General features: G+C 37.6%; 1 protein-coding gene across 2 annotated transcripts in view; it reads right to left on the minus strand.

The window, feature by feature from the left end:
* ZC3H12C (zinc finger CCCH-type containing 12C) overlaps positions 1 to 20,528 on the minus strand; it is a 44,558-nt gene extending 24,030 nt beyond the window's left edge. The window contains exons 1-2 of one of the 2 annotated variants that reach the window (XM_026070493.1): positions 20,453 to 20,528; positions 1,297 to 2,063 (exon numbers count right to left, since the gene is read on the minus strand). In XM_026070493.1, the coding sequence (XP_025926278.1) occupies positions 1,297 to 1,991 (695 nt within the window). In that variant the 5' untranslated portion in view covers positions 1,992 to 2,063; positions 20,453 to 20,528. Of the gene's footprint in view, positions 1 to 1,296; positions 2,064 to 7,489; positions 7,894 to 20,452 lie in introns of those variants that run through there. The other variant, XM_026070492.1, reaches the window with a different exon arrangement.
* Positions 20,529 to 21,080: the final 552 nt, after the last annotated feature.

Below are 21,080 nucleotides of genomic sequence, written 5' to 3' on the forward strand. Positions count from 1 at the left end.
TTCCAAACCAGCAGCTCTGTTTCAGGAAATCAGAACCTTCTGAACATTTAAAGAAGTGATTCAAACTTACATGAAATTCAGTTCCAACCCATTTTAGAAGTCTCTAGATGGCTTTTAGGTTGAATACTCAAATAGTGTTTACTCAGCTGGAACGTACTTCCTTTACAACTCAAGTTGGACCAAAAGATTAGCATGATATGGCAGGTAGAAAGAACTCACAGGAATACTGCATTTGGAAAGAAGCAATACCCATAATTTACGGGCTAATCAGTTTTGCTTAAGTCTAAAAAGGTCATCTTGTTGCCATAAATAAGACCTATATTTAAATCTCACTTTAAAAAGTCCTATTTAAAGGAAACAGACATGATTAGGAGCTAAAAAAAACCCAGAAACCTTTAGCCCTGAAACATCTTGCACCAACTTTTATTACTGAGCTAATAAAAACCATGTCAAGTCATCAGGAAACTAAAAAGAACCTTTTAAACTGTGACACTAATAATAAAATAATCCTTATGAGTCATCCAATTAGTTACTAATCAATTTGTCATTCATATTAGACATAAAACCATTTCTCAAGATCTCTTTGCCATTTCCTTTCTCCCAWCTTTAACCACTGAGGAAGAGAGAGCTTGCCCATGCACTCAAGTTTCTTGCTATATACCTAGATGAGTGGCCAGAACGGGTGAATGCTGTAGAGAAGCATTACCTGTGGGCATGTAAGTGAAAGTCTAAAGGTACACTAGTCTCAGGAATTAATGGCAGTAAAACCTAACTCCCAATCTGACAACCAACACTGAAATTTTATAGACAGATTGGTTTTCATAGAACAACCTACCAAGAAGTATCACTTAAGACACTTATTTTCTAAGTCACTTGCTGCTTTATAACATTAAGGAATCTCACATCTGCTTTACCCTACTATATGTAATTGGATACAACAATTGCCCTTAGCAATATTGCCTACTAAAGGTTTGCTAAGCATAACAAGAAGTAAGTACTAGACAGGCAGCGGGAAGGAGAGCTCTGATAGCTTCCAACATAGGGCAATTGACATAATTAGGGTGATTGACATAATTAACCTATGGTTGCTTTAACAGTGAGTACAAACCACTGCACTCTTACTGGCCTCTAGCCTGATTGCAAAGATCTGCATCCTGTCTGGTTGAGGAAGAAGCCTGCCGCATACAGCAACCTGCATACAATTTTAAGTAATTATACAGAACATCAGTGCTTGAATTGGACAAGGTAATTCTGTTTCCATTTAAATATATTAGCAAAAGCTTCAGGGTCACATACCTCATTGCCACATTGCTGCCATCAATAACTATTGGCCTCAGGTTGTCACCATCCTCTGTCACATCCTCCTGCGGTGGAGACTCTGACCTCTGAGACTCTATGGAAGACGCTTCACGCATTACACTAGTGTTCGCATTACTTACGGTCTGGTCAGTCTCAGTTTTATTTCCAAGTTTGACAAGTTCTCCCAAAATATCATTTATTAAAGCATCAGTACCAAGTTTATTTAGTACAAGTTGAACCTGTTCTTCAGAGTAACCCAACTTAAGTGCAAACTCCAGTTTGGTTTGATATTCTTTCACCACATCAGGGGGCTTTTTGACTTCCTTAGGTACTATCTGAGCCTCTTCTATCCTCAAGTCTTGCAAAATTTCATTTCTTTTTAATATATGAGGCTCTAAGCAAGGAGATCGGCACAGCTGTCGGTGAGTCTTAGGCAATAAGTGTGCTTCTGATGCAGTATTATTCAGTCTCTCTGACTCATTATCAGAATTTGTGCTTTCTTCAGAGTCACAGCTGGAGCTTCCAGATGTTTCTTCAGATGCCTCCTTGTCTGCATCTTCCTTCCTAGAATTAACCTTATCCATTGTTGGCTTCTCCACCACTGACCAAGGTACAATTGCATTTATTTGTGTGCCAGTGCTCCCCACATAAAGATGGCCTAAATCATGCCCCAGATGATCCTTCAAGCCCATGAAGCTGCTGCATGTACTTGACTCCACTTTGCCGTTTTTCTTGTATTCTTGAATATAAAGTGTTCTGTATTCCTAAGGAGAGAATAAAAACGTTGCAGCTGATTACGTGTCTTGGGTTTTTCTTGCTCTCAGAACTCAGAACTAGGTTTTTTGCTAACTCAAAATTTTCTCATTTCCAAGGAAAAGTGCTGTTTGCTTAATGCCTGGATTTATTCTCTCCCAGGAGAGAAATATGATGTATTTTTTTTAAGACATGGAAAACTTTTTTTGGAAAAAACTTTTCATAAGGAATATATACAGCTAAGCTGATGAACACCTAACTATCTGTTTTCTGAGTGTATCAAATGTTTCTACTTAAACACTTTCAGAAATAAAATGGGTTCATAAAAGAATGGGAAACAAAAGATTACAACTTTGCTTACTGTAACTCAGAGATAGAACCCCTGTCCAGATTTAAAGTAACTGGGATATTCCATCTAACTTAAGATAATATTGTAACAATTGAAAAAAACCCCCTAAAAACTAATGCAGCCATAAGATAAGAGTACTAGAAAAGCTTTTCAGAGTAAATAGCTCAGGCTTTCTGCTGAATAGAAACTAGCATAACAGTAGATTATCTGGCTTGTTAGGCAAACATAAAATGTCATAATACAGAAAATGAATTAGTGACAGAAAAAAGCAATTAAATAAAAACCGATTGGCCCTAAAATGCATTATCAATTCAACTGAATGCAATCAAACTATTTCTTAATTACCTTATAAAGTGATAGTTAAGACAGACTAATTGGTCTCAGAGTGCAGCATCACTAAAACATGCTGGATTTGGAGACTTGGACTGATCTAATGCCCAATACAACTAATGGAAGTCTTTTAATGATTTCAACAAGCCATTAATCAAGCCAATAAAGCAACAAAATTAAAAACTAATTTCACCTACTGCACTAGATTTATGCAAGCCTTTCACTAGGTCAAAATCTAAATACATAGAAAGAAGTCATCTAGGAAAAACGGAAGAAGAAAAGTTGCATTTTTGTGGACCTCTTAACACCAGTCACATCAGTTTTTCTGGAGGGATTTTGCATAGTGGCAGTTGTACAGAAAATAGCTACCCATTTTGTCAGAAAGTTTACCTCCATAGTGTATGTTTAAAGGCAACTTACTACATCTTTCCCTTATTCTTTTAGATGGCTAAAGTCTCAACTGCTTCAATTAAAAAAAAAAAAAAAATTATTTCTCATAGATGAAAATGGACCATATCGACCAATTGTACTGCAAAGAAAAATCTACATTAAGGGAAGACTACAAAACAAAGAACTCTTTCACACTTTCATTTTACAAGGCAAAATACAGAAGTAAGAAATACATGCAAAGGACTTTGCTTAAATTTGACAAATATTGTACAGACCAGTTTAATAAAGGAGGTTATACTGAGAAAAAAATCACTATATCAAACAGAATTTCTTGATCTACACTATGTAAGTTATAGATGTGTTTAATCAAGAGCCAAGATCTTTCTCTGTCAGCAAGGACATTAACTCTCCCTTCCCCTTACAAGTTAGCATTTTTAAGAGTGACCAAGTATTCTTAAAATACAGTCTACTTTCCTCTATCTGGGATAAAAAGCTGCAGAGCGTACATGGAGAAATTAATTCAGGCTTGTTTCAAGACAAAGGAAAATCAAGTAATAATTCCAACCTGTGACTTAGTAAAAACAGATTCTATAGGCACTGAAGGTTAAGACATCACCAGCGTGGTAGAGCGTTTTGGTAAATTAAGTTGTTGCACCAGATAACTTCATCATTTTAAGTTTAAAATCAATCATCAGCTTTTTCTTCTCCAACACCTTAATCCAGCTGAGACTGCTAGGAAATAAAATATGCTACTTTAAAGTTTTATTTAGATCTGATCTTGGTAGAAGAGAGTAAGGCTATAATACTCTCTCAAGTAGCACATCAAGGAACATTACTTTCTCTTAACCTGAAGCTTTAGGATTTTAAGCAACACCACAGATTAAATACAATGAGAATTTAGGAAGTGAGCCTTTTCACACGGTGATTTATTAACTAATGTAATACACTTGATAGAACAGTGCTAGTAACAAATCACAACAATATCCCAATAAAAGGATACAGTTAAAAAACCAACACTGTGGCCTTCACAGAACTGACACCAAAAAAAAAAAAAAAATCTCAAACAAGAAAAATCTATTGGAAGCAAGGCTGCTTAGCAACCGGCCTTTAGTTGCTAGGATGCGCTCCTTTAACATACCATCATGAATACTAGCACAGTGAAAGAATAATTTGGTATGAACAAAAGCCCATGAAAAAGACTGGGACTTAAGTGCGTCTGGTTTCCCCTCGGCGAACAATGCAGCTGCCAAGCCAATCTGGGAGCGCCGACGACATTGTTCCCCCAAAGCCACAATCTGCTCCGGCTGGAGGAAGTATAGTTAATGGGCAACACTTTTAAACTGGACTGAAAAGTTGAGCTGGCTCATGTACTGCCGCTACAGAATACACTGAGATAATGGGTCACTGCCTAAATCCATGTACTGTGAAATGTCATTTTAGCATTGAACTAAAAGTAGAGGGAGGGTTTTTTTGGTTTTCTTTTTTGGAAGAGGGGGCAGGAGGTTGGACATTAACAGCATGGAATAAACAAATCTGAAAATGCATAGATCAGAAGGAGGGTTTTTTTTAATGTTAGTTAAAACAATACTTAAGTCATTCTCCAACTGTTTCCTTATTGAAGTTTTGTAAATGATTTACAACTACAGTCATAATATCCTCCATTGCAATTAAAAAAATAGTATATAGATGTACTTGAAGATAAGATGTTATATGAAACACTTCAGATGATCTGTACATTAACTACGTGTGAAAAAGACCATAAGCAGAGATACTTGTCCACTGTGGGGAATGTATACATAATGAGTGTGGCTTTAAGTCTCTTGTCAGTCTCCATCTTGCTCCAGTAGAATTGCTTCCTTTGCCTAACACTACTGTTTTTCAGAGACTATTTAGAGAAGATAGTAATAAGAGCAGCAGTTTTAAAATCTGCCACTGATAGCATATAATCACCACACTATTGCTTTAAAAGGGTAATTAAGTGATGCATCTACTGCAAACCCAAAGCTAAAGATTTCTGAAATAGTTTTGCATAAGCAGTGCACTATTCCCGGAATTTGGCCTACACCCTGCATGCAAACTGTATTTATTTTCAGACAAGTTTTTACAACATCTGTGAACTTTGCACACCATATTTGTGGTCAGTAACATCTCCTAGAAATGCTAGACTTTGGAGATCCCCACATGTCCTTTATGAGAGTCATTAACTAGAACCATGAAAATCAGCTGTCACTGCTAAACCCTGTTGGAGTTGATTATTTTATCCTGAGCTGTTTAGTGAAGAGTGATTTGCCAGCTAGTCTGTTAGAATGAATTTATGTTCCAAACAAACACTAGTGCACCTATACATAGGACAATGAAGCTCACAGAAAAACAGAAAAGGTCACATTTATTCAAGGGGTAACATCAAATGTGAAGAACTCCTTACATTCTTCACTTACAAGGAACTCATTATGCACATATGGTTTTAAAGTATGCTTCCTGATACAATGCAATATAGATAAGAAAAATATCTGCTACAAGTTCTGACTCAAGTCAGAGACAGGGGAAAAAAAAGTCAAAAAATTCTTGCCAAAAAAAGTCTTCAATTTTTGGTTACACTCACAGTTGAGTAAAAATTTTTTTATTTATGAAAAAATTAATAAAACAGTAAGCCCCAATTCAGACATACCTATGACATCATAAACTTTTAAGAAGTTAAACTATGACCTCAGACTAGCTTCACTATTAAAGGCCTAAAATACTCTATTATTGACTCAAAGATATTTATCAAGCATAAATGCAACACTCTGGATGAACACCGTGCCACTACACTGTAGAACCATATTCTTTCTCCATTTCTTAAGTCACCACTATTTTCCACTAACCATTAAGAGTAATCAGCTCATTAATTCACTTCACACAAAACATTTCTATTTCTAAAAGGGATGTGGGCAAATAGATCATCTAATCTTTTAATTTATATTCTGAATATTTCCACTTCCAACCGAACATAAGAATAGTTGTTTAATGCAAACTTAGTACATGAAGGAAAATATAACAAAGAGTGAAACAGAGTATCTTATAGCAAAACGTAACAGCAATTGTGTATTCTCAAAAGAGCTTCAAAGTTTCTGAAGATTCGCTCTACAGTGAAATAGTTCATCTTGTTTTCACACAGGAAGATTGTTTTTTAAGTCTTCTAAACAGTAAATGGGAAATATTTAGATCACAGCTTGTTGAAATGCTGTAATTACTTGTCACAAAAAGAAGTGCATAGCTGATCAGAAGGAAAAAATGAATGTATTAGTTATCCAAGTGGTAAAGATACTGCAACAATGCAAATAAAATAATGAATATGTAATAAATACCTACTGCTGTAGTTTCTATGTATTTAATTACCATTGTATTTCAGCGAGTGCTGTTGTCTGCATCATTCTATCTAACAAAGGAAGGATGTCCCATTGAACAGATTGGTTAATGCTCTGGGGCAACAGATGTCTACTGGAACTGCAGGAGACCAGCAACTGGTGGCCTGCCCATCTTCTGAAAACTTTCAATAGACTCATGCATATGTTCACACAATAGGGCATGTGGTAGAAATGCAAACCTCTTTTTAACCCTTTTATATGCCCTCTTTTCCTCCCAACTGATATCTGAAGGTCTTTTTTTTTTTTTTTTTCTTTACAGGATCCTTGGAAAACAGGCTCATGGAGTATATAGTGTTTGTTCTTCAGCCTAACATCTGAACTCAAAACATAAAACAAAACAGATTACAAACTTTATAAAAATAACCTGGCTAGATTTGACATATCTAAGAGGCACAAAGTCTCTGACTGGAAAACGTTTCCACCTAAGAGTAGCCTAATGCTGCATCTTACACTGTAGTAACTTCATATATCCCACCATGGAGCCCTTCCTATTTTCACAAATATAGGAAATTTCACTCATCACATGGTACAGTTGAAAAGTTTAAAAAAAGAAAAAAAAAAACGCTTTTTTTCTCTCGCTCCCAAATTAAGTAATAGTATATTTGGGAAAAGGGGTGAACATCCATAACTTAAAGTTGAAACCTCCCCTTCTCCCCAAGGGGCTAATGGAAAATTTGTTCTGTTGGTATACTGCCTACCATTTCCAAATTCTTGGAAATACAGCATTATTTATGCTCTTAAAAGTTCCTTAACAGAATGCACTGTGCTAAAAGATCACTCTTTAATACCCTTAGTCTTCAAACATAAATGTTTTTCTTTCCGTTTTTTTCAAGACACATACAAAGTGTGTAAATCTCAGCTGACACACAGGCTAGTTATGTTGTCAGAATACAAACTGATGTGCCAAAACATCCGAAAGGTGAAACGTCCTATTTCTGCAGAGAGAAACCCATATACTTACGTTCGCTGGAAAACACACAGACATTGGCTTCTTGTAGCTGTTCCAGAAGCAACTCCTTAACACGATTTCGGCTGCAGACTTCAGGCAAGCAAGCAGAACAATGAATGGATGAACAGATGGACCCGCAACGTCTTTGCTTAACCTATTGCCGAGCGGCATCGGAGCCAATCACAACCCGCACAGCTCACAATTAGTTGGCCAGGCAGATGCAAGGCAACCTCCCCACCCTGCATCAGGTTTGGAGGTTTCTAAGATAAGCAAGTTGATGTCATTCTCAGGGTCTGCCCCGGGCAGCATGTGTATTAACGAGGGGTGTGCAGCAACAATAGGCCATACAAAAGAGACTAGCAGGCAGCTGCTGTATGAGAGCCAGAGTCATTAGGGAGCAGGCTGCCAACAAGAAACACCTGGCTTGGGCAGACTTCAGCTTCTCCTCATTGTTTCTAATTCATGAAACAAAGAAAGGAATTATTTTTAAGTAGTAAAAGTTGTGAGTTCCTATTAAAAAAAAAAAAAGCCCCCCCCCCAAGCCACAATCCTAAAGAATATAATCCCTTCTATAATGGAAGCTAAGAGTTCTTTGTATGGAAAAATATTAAGAGAAATAAGATCTATCAGTAGCTATTTGCATTTCCCTATTCTTGCTAGTAAAATTAATCATATTGGTAAATGCACAAAGAAGTATGAAAGGAGCCCATACCAAACACTGAAATGTATTCAGAAACTGCTTTCTGAATTTCCTGACACTTTAGTGCACAGTCAATAAAAGTAATAAGCTTGTATTTGTATGCAACCATAACAGAGTATTTAGAGGTATATTTCCAGTTCCAATGGAAAGTGAAACTGACTACGCTGAAAACATGTCATATTAATTCATGGAATACCGGATATTTTTAACCAATGGCATTGAAACATTAGGGCACTTGATAGAGAGGAACTATGAACCATCCTTTTGTTCTGGAGTCACTCATACTTGTTTGCAACAGAACTTTTTCCCTTTTATTTCACAAGTCTGTTCTAGATGCCAAGATCTTTCTGCTTCTTTGCAATGAAGAAAGATTTGAACAAAAGTCAGGAGCTAGGACAGAGCCAGCTTTTTATTGCTATTATTTTTATTGAGGTAAGCTGCAAGAAAACCCAAGCGCAAAATAAAAAACAAGAATTCCAGTGTTTCTCCCTCCAACATGTCCAATATCACAAGTCCTGCAATTTATATGTTTAGTGATATAAGAATAGCCATGTTTGATGTCTGCTGAAAAAAGTGATGTGGACTTTCATATAAAAAGTCCTGGTGACTTTAGTAAGGATAGCTCAGGGCAGATAAGTATGCAATTCTGAGGAGATTCTCCATCTGCAAATTTTCATCTGAATGACTGTGACAAAAGTACGTTTACTGAACTTCAGCATCATTACATGACTAAGAGCGATACTGAAAACCACAGCAGTAGCTGTCCTCCTCTGCTTGGGTGGAGAGGCAGTCTACTGGGAAGCATTTAGAAGAATGTGAATAGGTTTGTTAGAACCATATGAGTAATTTCCCAAGCTTTATGTGGATATTAAGTTATTCAGGAGAGTAAATGAAATCACATACCAGCATGCTATTACACTGATGCATTTATCATGTACACAGATATCAAGCTGCAAATCAAAAGCCCAAACTACAGTTTCTCTGCACTGTCCATTAAACACTAAGAACAGCTAGCTACTAACACTACTTTTTTGGAGTTTTTCAAGTCAGAGGCAGGAGACTCCTCACTAATTTCTGTCACTGTGAACACAAAGACTGAGAGAAAGCTACCCACGAGCACAGTGGGAAGCCTGATCTCCAGCACTGGATTAAGCTTCTTTGCAAACAGCGAATAAAAGCAGTGATCTGAAAAAGCTAATCAGTCCCTGCTGTGGTATTTAGACTACCTTAGTTGCCGGTATTGGATAATGTTAAGCATATTAAAACTTCTGTAGGCAAAATAAGAAGCCAGTCTAGCTTACCTATGTCCTGGAACTGCCCTTAAACACAAGCGGGATCAGTTGGCTAGTCATTAGTTTAATATCCCTCTGAACAGAGCCAAGCACTCCTGTTGTGATACCAGAAACTCCTGTTGTTTTGGCAGAGGATACATATGATGCCATTTATGTACATCCATAACAAACTGATAATTTTCTGGCATAAAAGTGGTGTACTTAGGGCTCTACATGCACAACGAGGACAAGTATATGATCTGGCTTAAAAGTCTGTATTAAAAATAATGTTGTAAAAGGCTTACTTGGGAAGACATGCCCCTCTGATGTCTTCTACAATAATAATAAAAATCCCACAAAATAAGTTTCCATACTCCAAGTGCATGTCTTCTGGGAACCAAGTCTAAACTTCAGTTGCTGATTAATCTTCATGCTACTGCTATACTGCAGCACTGACTACAACCAAACTGAAACTAGGTAACCTGAAGACTTAAGCTATATCGTTTCATTTACATAAAATATTCTAACAAGCTGTAATTGCGCGGAATTAAGAAAACATTTTCTAATTCTAATTTTTGCACAGTATCCATTACTTAAAGCAGCTGACTGTTCTTGAAGAATTTTTTTCAAATCTTCCCTAAAAGAAATTGTGATGTCCAAGGTTTACAAGATGTCAGATCATTCTATTAAATAATGCTTATGATGACTGAAAAACATTGGGACAAAAAAAGCATTCATATTAAGGTTTTAACCAGTACACTAGATTTCCTACTGGGAATGATGAGGTCAAGAAAGAAACCCCAGTAAGAAACAATATGAATCTCTTGTCCATCTGTGACAGGCTACAATAGCATCACTAGAAAATACACAGAGCAGATGAACAAAGAAAGCGCTACTTCTTTTGCTAAAACCTTCAAATCCAGTAACCTGGCTAGTTTAGCAATCTCCTATTACCATATTTAAAACACAGAAATGTTATTAAGTTATATCCAGTCACTGAAATACGGCATACGTAACAATCCCTCAAATTTCTGGTCTTTCAAGATCAGTTAAGCAATAAACACCTCTATTTCTTGGCTCAAAGATCAGACATTGTGTGTACCTCACAATGTGCTCATCAGGTTCCTAGCATCATTTATTTAAACAGCAGGCTAACACAAAGTTATGAACTGGTTGGAGATGACGCGCCCCATGAGCTTACTCAAGCACTTAATGGGGGACGGAGGTTTCAGGACGGCGCACAGCAAGGTGAAGGGGGACACGCTGGGATGCTGCAGAGGGACACTGACTGGGGTGAATCTCTCAGCTGGGCGAGGGATGGGGAGGAGAGAGTCCCCTCCCCACCGTGCCCAGTTTGGTATGAAAAGCATGCAGGGGAGGATCAGAAAGACCAAAGGAGGGAGAGCTGGAACAGCTGGGAAATTCAGACAGCATAGGCTGAAAATATTAGGGAAGTGCTGCTATAAGGGAAGTAAAAAAAAAAAAGCTGCTAGTTCCAGCCAACTCTTGTTATTTCAGACACGTTGAAAACAAAGGCTTATTTAAAAAGAAATGATTTTATACAAGCATACAGAATAGTCATTCTGTAATTCTAGTGGGATTGTTGCAGCAATTAGAAAGAGGACTTATCCCATTAAAATATTTCATTATCTTTTATTGTAGAACTTCAGGCTAAATCTCCAGTAATAAACAATGTATTTGCAAGAATACACTGCATAAGTTAAAAATTAATCACATCCCATTGCATTTACGAAATAAAGACAAAGCTTGTGAACTTTGTCTGCAATATACTCCCGTGCTTTTGCAAAATATCCTACATTTACTGTTGTACTTGGGAACTGCAAGTGAACTGCTTATCTTTCAAATTAAGAAGCGGCCATATAACAGAAATTCCTCTTCACCAGTTTGTATCTTCAGTGACGCAAACTATCCCAGGTATAACACTTTAGAGTACCACTTACTATTCCTCAAAACTAAGCAAACTTCTTTCTAGACTGCATCTATATGCAATCACAAAAAAGACCCCAAAACTCTACAGCCATGCAGAGGAATGAATTACATGACCAGTAAAACATCTCCGGAATTCAGAAAAAAAACCCTGATATTATGATAAAGATGAGTGATGCTATTCTCTAGGCAAAGAAAAAATATTATCTAGCCCTTTTCAAAATTTCATTTAAATAGTATCAACTATAATTTCAAGAATGGTATGTTTATCTGTAGAAAAATATATAGAAACACTTCACATTTCACTTTTAGAGAGAAGACTCAGCTGTCTGTAGTTATCCTTAACATTTAAAAAAGCAGAGATGTATTTTCCAACAGGCCCTCATCTTAAAAGAGGGTTAGGAGGTCTGTAAATTCTAGTAAAAAATCTTTTAAATCATTAGTATTGACTGCATGTAAGACTTGCACAAAGTGTTGCAACATTCATCATTACATCCTCTAACACGTGGTTTAAAGAGAAGAGAAAAAACTTCAGTCTTACCCTAAGTAGCAATTACTTCTTTGCTGACTATGGGTATAAGTAGCTCCAGCCTCTCCTCACCTGTGGGTAGACAAAGGCCACGAGCGTGCGAGCCGTTTGTCATGAGATGATGTGGTGCCCACATGCAGCTGCATCTAGCTAACAGTTTGCCTACGTAAGAAGGCCGACAGGCTTGAGCCATAAAAATCAACTGTCCAGAAAGCAGTAAGAAGCATTCTGCAACAGGAAAAACAGTGAAATCGCCCTTCAGTATCACACTAGGAAGTAACTCCTGAAATGAAATATATTCTCTGAAACAAAGACTTTCATTTAGAAAGTGAATAGCTTTGATGGTGTGACAAAAAGAATCACCATGTTTAACTAAGAGGATTTACTCCTTACACCACTTGAGCTGCGTGTGAGCATAAGAACCCATCCTGCAACTCTGACTTCAGGACTGATGTCTCAGTGTTTCCTGTCTAAAATGCAAGGAATAGAGAGGTAAGTATAATAGCTTTTAGCTGTCTTTAAGACTGCACGTTAATCCAATATCTTGTATTTATTTCTGCCCTTTTAGGGTACGCAAGAGCCTAAAACTCCTTAATTTATTAAGAAAATATACTCAAATTAAAAATTATATTCAGAGTAAGAAAGATATATATATGTGTGTGTGTGTGTGTATGTGTGTGTATATATATATATATATATATATATAAAATAAATCACACACCACTGGTTTTTGAATTCCAGTCTACAAATACTGAAGGGTAAACCCTATTTTTACACATTTTGCAAAAGAAAGCCAAGAAGAGTCAACCTGCTGTCAATCTACATCTATACTGGGTCTTCTATCTCTACTGGAATTTTTTTCAGCAATTTGCAAGAAAACGCTGAAAACCCCTGTCATGCACTAATCTAGATGGCTGTTGAGCAACCATTCTCATCAACATCAGGACAGCACAGAACACGCTATAGATTTCTGGAACAAAACAGGCAACGGTGTTTATTTTAAGCGGAATGCCCGAGGGCACTCTGTTTAATTTCTTTCTTAATTGTATTATTTATGAATTGAAGCAGACACACTGAGATACAAATCGTTCTAGGAAAAAAAAAAAGTTTCCAGCAATGCACACTAGATTTGATCTCTTCCCACTTTCAGAATGAATCATGCTGTCTGGATGCTTTCTGAACATGAAAATTTGAATCGTCTAATTAACTTTTCTTGTGACAATACTGGGCGGCCAGACAATACCTACAACTATACAATGTGTACACTGTCATGCTTAGCAAAGTACATTTATTCAAATTTGATCTGTCAGAACAAAATCCTCTAACGAAACTAACATGGTTATGTGAAAAAGTATTCTCTTCATTTAAATACAAATTTAAGAGACTTAGCTAGTCAACCTAACAGCTGTTATCTGTGCTGCAGACTATTATCAAGAGTTTGAAAGGACCTTCAGAAAATAGGCCCCTTAAATTGTCTAGTAACATGGCCAGGTTGTGTTTCAGGTCATGCTGCTGGCAACAGCGTTCCATAATCTCCGGGTTTCTGGACTGAGTTCAAGGTGTTGGTTGGACTCTATGTAGCCCTAAATGGTTTCACAGGGCTATGCTTATTTGAGAGACAATTCCTTTGCCTGTACCACACTGTTGCAGTTGTCGTTTTGGACTGGAGCCTTCTCAGAGAGAGCTGCCAGCAGTGGATTTTCTACAAGACTTTCAACCTTGCAATTTACTCCCTTTGGACTGGAAGAGCCAGAGAATATACCAAGGTCTGATGTTTTTACTCAGATTTAGAAAGGTAAGAATCAAGAAAGGTAGAGATGGTAGGATGCTTTGTCAAAACACACTCAGTATATAATTCTCATTTACCTTCTGGGGAAGCTTTTAATAGAACTGACAAGTATTAACAATAGCCAGAGTTACTGTAGCTGTAAACCCAAGTTCAGAAATAAACAAAAAGAAAACAGCTACACAGTAGAAGTCTATTTGACTACCTGCCATTATGGATTTTCTTCAGATTTACTGTAACCCAGAACTCAGGAGAGACCACCAGAAAGTCTGCAAACAAAACTAGGTACATCAGTCTTTGAAACCCTAATATTTTATCCATTAACAAAGCAGTTTGTTCGCTTTTGTTTAATAACCTAATACACCCCCAAAAAGACAAAACATCTGTCAGTGATTTTACATAATCTTTGTAGGTCTTTAATTAGAGTCATTTCATTCTAAGTTCAGAATTTTGCAACTTTTAAAATAGAAGTGAATGTTGCAGAATGAATTTCCTTAGGTTTAGTCTCCACCCTATGAATCTTTTTTCTTTTTTAAGTTGGTAAGCAGACTAGACTCTAGTCCTGTGACTACCTGCATGGATTCTTTCATTAAGGATAATATTTTGAGCCTTTTTTTGGCTCTCAGTTCACACATTTTGCTTTTCAAAGTTCTACCTTGTCATGAAGTTAGATCTTATGATAATGACAGATGGAAATGTGAAAATTTCATTCAGAACTGGTGATGCTATTAACATTTAGAATGAAATAATCAAGTTGGAAGGGATGAGCTAAACTATTTACAGAGCCTGCTGGAGGCAGTTTCTGTAGCGGTCTCACTGAAAACAGTTTCCTTTCCAGTGTTCCCACAGATATACCGATGAATGCATCCAAACTGCAGATGAACAATTCAAACTGCCTATGGAAGTACATCGAGCATAGGAAGACAGGCCAGACTTAGGATGATGACACTTGTTCGCATACTAATGAGTTTATCCAGGGTTTCTCTTATGACAGATGAACACCTCAAAAGGTAACTAATGAGTAACACACTACCGTCTGAAATTTAGCAAGATGTTCTCACCCGCAAAGCGACACAGCCAAAGTCATTTTTGAGTAAGCAGACCATTGTCAACCCTAGTTTCAAACACTGCTAGACTATTGTGCATTGGTACCATCAAGACAGAATTGAAAATAATACAGATTTTTTATTTTATTTTATGCAGTTCCATGTGAACTACAGACTGCAATCACAGTCTCATGAAACTTGGGAAGTGCTAGCTTTATAAAACTAATCAGATGGAAGACCATCACTAAATACTGCACAAAACCTTATGGAGAGGCCATACATGGAACTAACATAATTAAACTTAAAGCGAAAGTATAATTATTTTGAGTCTTGAAAAAGACTGGCTGGATTTGGCTATAATTCTACAATGCAAGCACATGCTAAATCTCTGTAAGGAACTGTAGTCTAATTACTTGTAATTCACCGGACAAGGGTGTAAGGGACAGCTCATTCAGAGAATAAAGCAGAAAGCTCACAAAAACAGTCTAAACTTTGAGTGAGTCTTGGTAATAAGGTCAAACTCCAGCTAAGGGGTACCACTTAAATGTAGTCATGAGCCATGCAGTCTTTTGCTTGAACATGATGAAAGTCCTATCAATGCACACATGATACCAGGTGTTATTCCCCCTCCCCCCACCCCCAACTGCTAAAATAAAAGCTAAAACCAGAAAAATGAGCAACTGACTGAAGAAACAACAGCTGAAGCAGGAAGCTCAGATTTTAATCTTTCAGCAGTAAGCATAGGCTGTAGCTCAGCAACAGCTTCAAGAAATCCAAACTGCAATCCAACAGTGACAGTTCCAGAAACAGTAACAAGTCCAATTTACAGCTCAGCAAGAGTGGCAAAAACCCAACTGGCAGCCAGCAAGAATAGCAGCAAAAAGCCCAGAAGCAGCTGCTACAGAGACTTTTAACCCAGGTGCACTGCCCCGGGCATTTGCAACTTAGCCAGAACAAACCATTTCCAGAGGTGTATCCGGCAATACAAATAGTATGTATTGGAATTACTGCAGAAGGAGGAATCATCTCAGGTTTTCAAATCAGTTGAATATTTTAAAGTGGAAAGACTTTAGGTGATATTGCTACAAACTTTGAGGCGTTCAGACCCACCACTTAGATAAACTGAAGACCTCCATGAGCGTTAATGGTGCCTTACAGGGGAAATTTTTCTTACCAGGGATGAGGCCATGCATCAATGCTTGGCACTGGAAAGACCAGGTAACTCAGTGGCTCAAATATCTTTACAGATGATGAAGGATTCAAGAGACCTATCAGAGTTGGGACACCAACTATAATTGCTACTAGGAAAGTCCAGAGACCAGGGCTTAATATCAGCTCCTTATGTTAACAGTTTGCAGAACAAAAGGAGACTTTAAAAGTAGCTTCTGCTGAAGGAATTGCAATCCATCCCTTTTCCAGCCAAGCTCAGCCAAAACACCAAATTTTATTAGTCCTAAGATAAAAGATCTAAGTCACAGCAGAACAGAGATTTTCAACTCATCACAAAATTTGAAAGCTTCACGATCAGTCAGATTGCATTTTACTTTGAAAGCCAATTCATTAATTTCTCAACTTAACGCATTATGTGTTACAGCTCATATGGGAGGATGGCACACATAAAAGGTTATTTAGGAATTATTACGACAATTTTTGTCAATTGCTAAAGCACTCAGAGATTTAAGACCCTAGCCAGCCTCTGAGCTTTACCTACCCACAGCAAGCAGATTGCTTTTCAGGCATTTGCAACAACCTGTGTCACGTTTTCTGCTCAACAGCACTACACCTCCAGCTTCACTAACTTCTCCATTCTTGGCACTATTCTGCAACTTTCAACCACCTCTTAAGACATTCCTTTCATACCAAAAGAAATTACTCTATTTTTTCCATTGGGAGGATCATTAATATCAATTGAAGTCTCCTGCACTCCCAACCACTGAGCGTCTTGCTTTGTTTATCCCTCATTTTCCCCGTCTCCACTCTTTTCTCAAAATACCAACTTTTGATTAAGTAAAATCCTTTCTCCCCAATATGGCTTTAGTTTCCTTACTATCCACCCTCAAGTAAACTATAATTTTGAGAAAGAACACATTTTACAGAGTTTGTAAAATGCCATAGAAGGTTTATGCAAGGGGCCCATTTACCTAAAAGGGCTCAGGTCCAAATCACTTTGGTCCAAAATAGAGGTATTGGGAGCTGCATTTCCTGAGTACACATGAGTTTTCTACATTTAAAGAACAGACTGACCCTGGAAATGGTCTAACAAGATATATAAACAGACATCTTCCCTCCCAGGGAGGAAAATGACGTACGTAAAACTTTCAAGTGTGACACTGGTATCATAAATAGAGCAAGAACCACCTTAAAACAGCAAGGCAGTCAAGACAGGTACAGTCTGGAGTGTGCCCGTGAGGTGAACCTGGAGAGAGGAAACAATAAAAAAGAAACCCTGAAATTTCACAGGGTGAGCTTCTCTATTCGCCTTCCATAAACTTTGAAAAGGTCTTCTTTGAACTTCTCCAGTCAGGACAACAAGTCTGAAAATTAAAGTATTCTTTAAAAACATTCTTATTCTATAGCTGTGAATCAAGAATTAAGGGAGCTTTAGTTTACCAAAAAGCTAAAATGAATCCCTAATGTGGGCATACAATATCCTTGCAGAAAGGGAAAGTAAAAGGATGGAGTGTCAAGTCTAATTTCATATTTTTGAATTTTTGGTAGTGTAAGCTCAGCATTTTTACACAAAAAGTAGGATCTAGGCAGAAGTATTCAATCCTGAGATATGTAAAAGAAGAAAGCCTGGTTTATCTAAGCAGAAGACCCCAAGGTTATAAAAACCTTCATCAGTTTCTGCTCATCATTAAAATGGCATGTTTTTTGACAAAGCCTGAAGTTGTTATACAACAACATGTAAAGATGCAGAGCTTTACAGTGAGAAACATCTGTATTTTTTTCCCCCTCTAACTCTGGAGAGCCGCATATTCCACAAGACACACAGAGGCAAAAAACACAGGGAGGGGGGAAAGCCTCACGGCTCTACCAGGAAGGCAGTTCTGAACAGATTACAATTGATTTTCCATTTGCGTGCCAACTGGAAATGAACACATGTTGAGACCACGAGGTATGAAAAATGACTCCACTTCTTGTTACACCATCTTACTACTTTTGTTACATACTTTCGTTATATACTTCTTTTATATACTACTTTTAACATACAATTCAGTATTAAAAAAGGTGCCAATTCTTTCAAGCATAAAAATACAAGCTTGTTCAGTCGATGGGTTTATCACTTCAAGCATATGGTAGAAGTAATACATTTACTTTAAATACTTAGCATGCTTGAAGATAGGATTTTAAACACAACCATACAGTATATAATAAGAGATATAATGCATAACTATACAATAACTTCAGTCAAAGGACAAACATTTCAGTCTCTTCACAGAAGCAACTCATTTTGTATAACATCTGTTTCTTATGAAAACCCAGATATAGTTTCCAGGACCACAAGTTTTAAACAAAAACAACAAAAAAAAGTAACTGTCTTAATCACTAATAAGGCACTTGGCTAGCTGCCATGGCAACAAACAGTACGGAAATGAGTGAACGAAGAAATATCTCTTCAATAGCTTAAAAAAATTCTATCCACTACTTCCTAGATATATGAGTGACACCACATCACAGAATAGCAAAGGAAGCAGAATAATATTTACAGAACAGGAAAAAGATGATAAATAAATTTTAAGCCACAACTTTGTCACGTTTTCCAACTTTCCTCTTAATTATTATAACACTCCCATTCTTCCTACTGTCACTTTCCTTCAAGTACATTGTATTTCAGCTTTTAAGAATATGTATAACACAGACTGTGAAAAGGTCCATGGTTAGAAGCTGAGACTAACCAAATTCAGACTAGTATCTCCTATAAAAAAGAAAGTATCCACTGAAAAAACTACAGATTTGAAGTGTTCAAGAGCAGAAATGTTCTACTAAGTACTAGTTCAAACCTGGAGTTATGGATCTCATGCAGAAAATATATTACAAATCATAAAATCTTGCTCAATAAGAAATCAAACTAAATCACACATATCAAACATGGAGTTGCTTATTTTATCCAGAAACGGCTATGGCTAAGAACTGACCTGATCTAAATAAGTTCTTAATTTCACTTCAATCTGACTTTCAGTTGTCTTGTTTCAACTCACAGGCTATTTTCAGCTGCACATAGAATGCATAAAATCTCATGGAAAAAATAAGGCTTTTGACCTACCCCTGTAAAATTGCACAGTAAATAGTTTCATCAGATCTGCACCGAATCTCCAATCTTTTCAAGCCCCATCAACTGCTAGCCTAGTTTCCATCAAAGAAATAAACGGCGTTGGAATACCACTCCTCTTTTCATAGGCTGGTACAATCCAGAAATGCAAGCGGTGAAATCACTCCAAAGGACTGCTGCTCAGCTCAATGTTCTGCATAAAGTGCAGAGTCTACACAGATGAGTCAAGTCTGGATAATCCCTTCACGCTGTATCAAGTTGAGCCCATGTGTTTTGTTTTTAAAATGTATACCTTAAATAACCTCTAATTCTCCCTGCATTTACATTATAAGACAACAGTTAAAGCTTTTTTGATTTACAGATGTATAATGTATTTTTTTACTGGAGCTCTGTGGACCAGGATCTCAAATAATATCTGCTTCTCTAGAAGGACCACAAATGATAATTGAGAAATAGAGTCCATGGACATTCTGGGTCTGCAGAACACAACTCAAAACTGTTGCTCAGAAATTCTATTAGAAATTTTAATATGTACATTATTTTTAAATTGCAAGAAGTCTCAGAGCAGAAGTCTAACATACCATATTGAGACGACAAAGCAAAATTACAAGACCACTGAGTGACTGCTGCCCTACAGAAGTCTAGTGTAGTAATAACTGTAACAGCCATATTGTATTAAAACCATAAATAAGGCAAGGTTTGTGGTGAGAAGAAATATCAAAAAATTGGTTTCACTACTTCCATTAGGAAAAACAGGAAAGTGGTATGCCAAAGAGTTTTTCTGATTTCTCAAAACTGATTGGTCTAATTAACAAAAAAAGGGGAGGGAGAGAGGGAAAGCTCAAAGCAAGAAAAAAATCCCAAAACAACAACAACAAAAAAACCATTTTCTCTATAAAAATCTTTTATGAAGCAGTGGAATCACTGTGTCAACATACTAAAATAGCTGTAAACTTATTTTATGCTGAGATAACAAAGTTCTAGCATATTGCCATTTTAAAGAGGATTTGTTTCATTCACTACATTACACTTCATTGAATGGGAACCTCACCATGGAGCAACACCAGAGAGAAAAATTAGCTCATTAAGATTTATCTAACACTGTACCAAAGAACTGTTCTAGTAAACTCAAGGGATTATCATATGGGCAAATGCTAAGTGGTAAAGGAAGTACCTTGCCACTTTGAAAACCCACACATACTCGAATTGTTTATTTCCTTTAGATATCAAAAGACTGTTACACACCTAGCACTTCCTCAAGGACATTGGTATTTGCGTAACTCCAATTCCCAAGACCCCCCAACTATGAATTACGTCTCCACTTTGCAAACACAGACCAAGAGGACAAGGTGCAGTAAACACGACATTTTCACACATCTCCCACTAAGGAGACGCGAGCTACAGTCTAGCAAGGTGCGTTTACCTGTTTAAGCCAACTTTCAGCAGTAATCCCTAGTAAGGGTCATCGGGCCCTACTGAGCTGCCGGAGCGGTGGGGCACAGGAGTGCCCAGCTGCGGTGGGTGCTGTACAAACATCGCGCCAGAGCTTCCTCCCCTGCAGGGAGGGCAAAACAACATCACAGCTCTACCAGTGCAACGGTACCTGCCCGACACTACTCGTACCTGTCTGCAGAATCGAGTCCAAGACGCACAGCTGAATGAAAACGATTTTTTTTAAGAGAAACCACAACTTAAAAGCTCCAGCTAGCTCTGAAAATGGTTCAACTAATGCTTTTAGGGGGTTTCTGTCTATCACAGGTTTCGTTAAATAGCACAAGCCAACTTACATGGCGAGCGCTCCTGGCTGAGCCCATGCAGAGAGGCTGAAAGTAAATCGTCACTGTTCTCACAAAATTACTTAAAAAAAAAGTCACAAGCACAGGAACGGAAGAATAAGTACAGTATCTGCAACTACTAAATTCCTTCTTAAACGCCCAGTACCTCAAGCGAAACGCCCCCCTGGCCACGGCCACTCCTAGGGGCCCCGAGAGCGGCCGCCCGCTCCCGCCGGCCCCACGCGGGCCGGAGCGCCGCGGCCGCCGGAAACTTCC

The sequence above is a fragment of the Apteryx rowi genome, unplaced genomic scaffold, assembly GCF_003343035.1.
Source record: "Apteryx rowi isolate R43461 unplaced genomic scaffold, aptRow1 scaffold_311, whole genome shotgun sequence".
Classification (NCBI taxonomy): domain Eukaryota; kingdom Metazoa; phylum Chordata; class Aves; order Apterygiformes; family Apterygidae; genus Apteryx; species Apteryx rowi.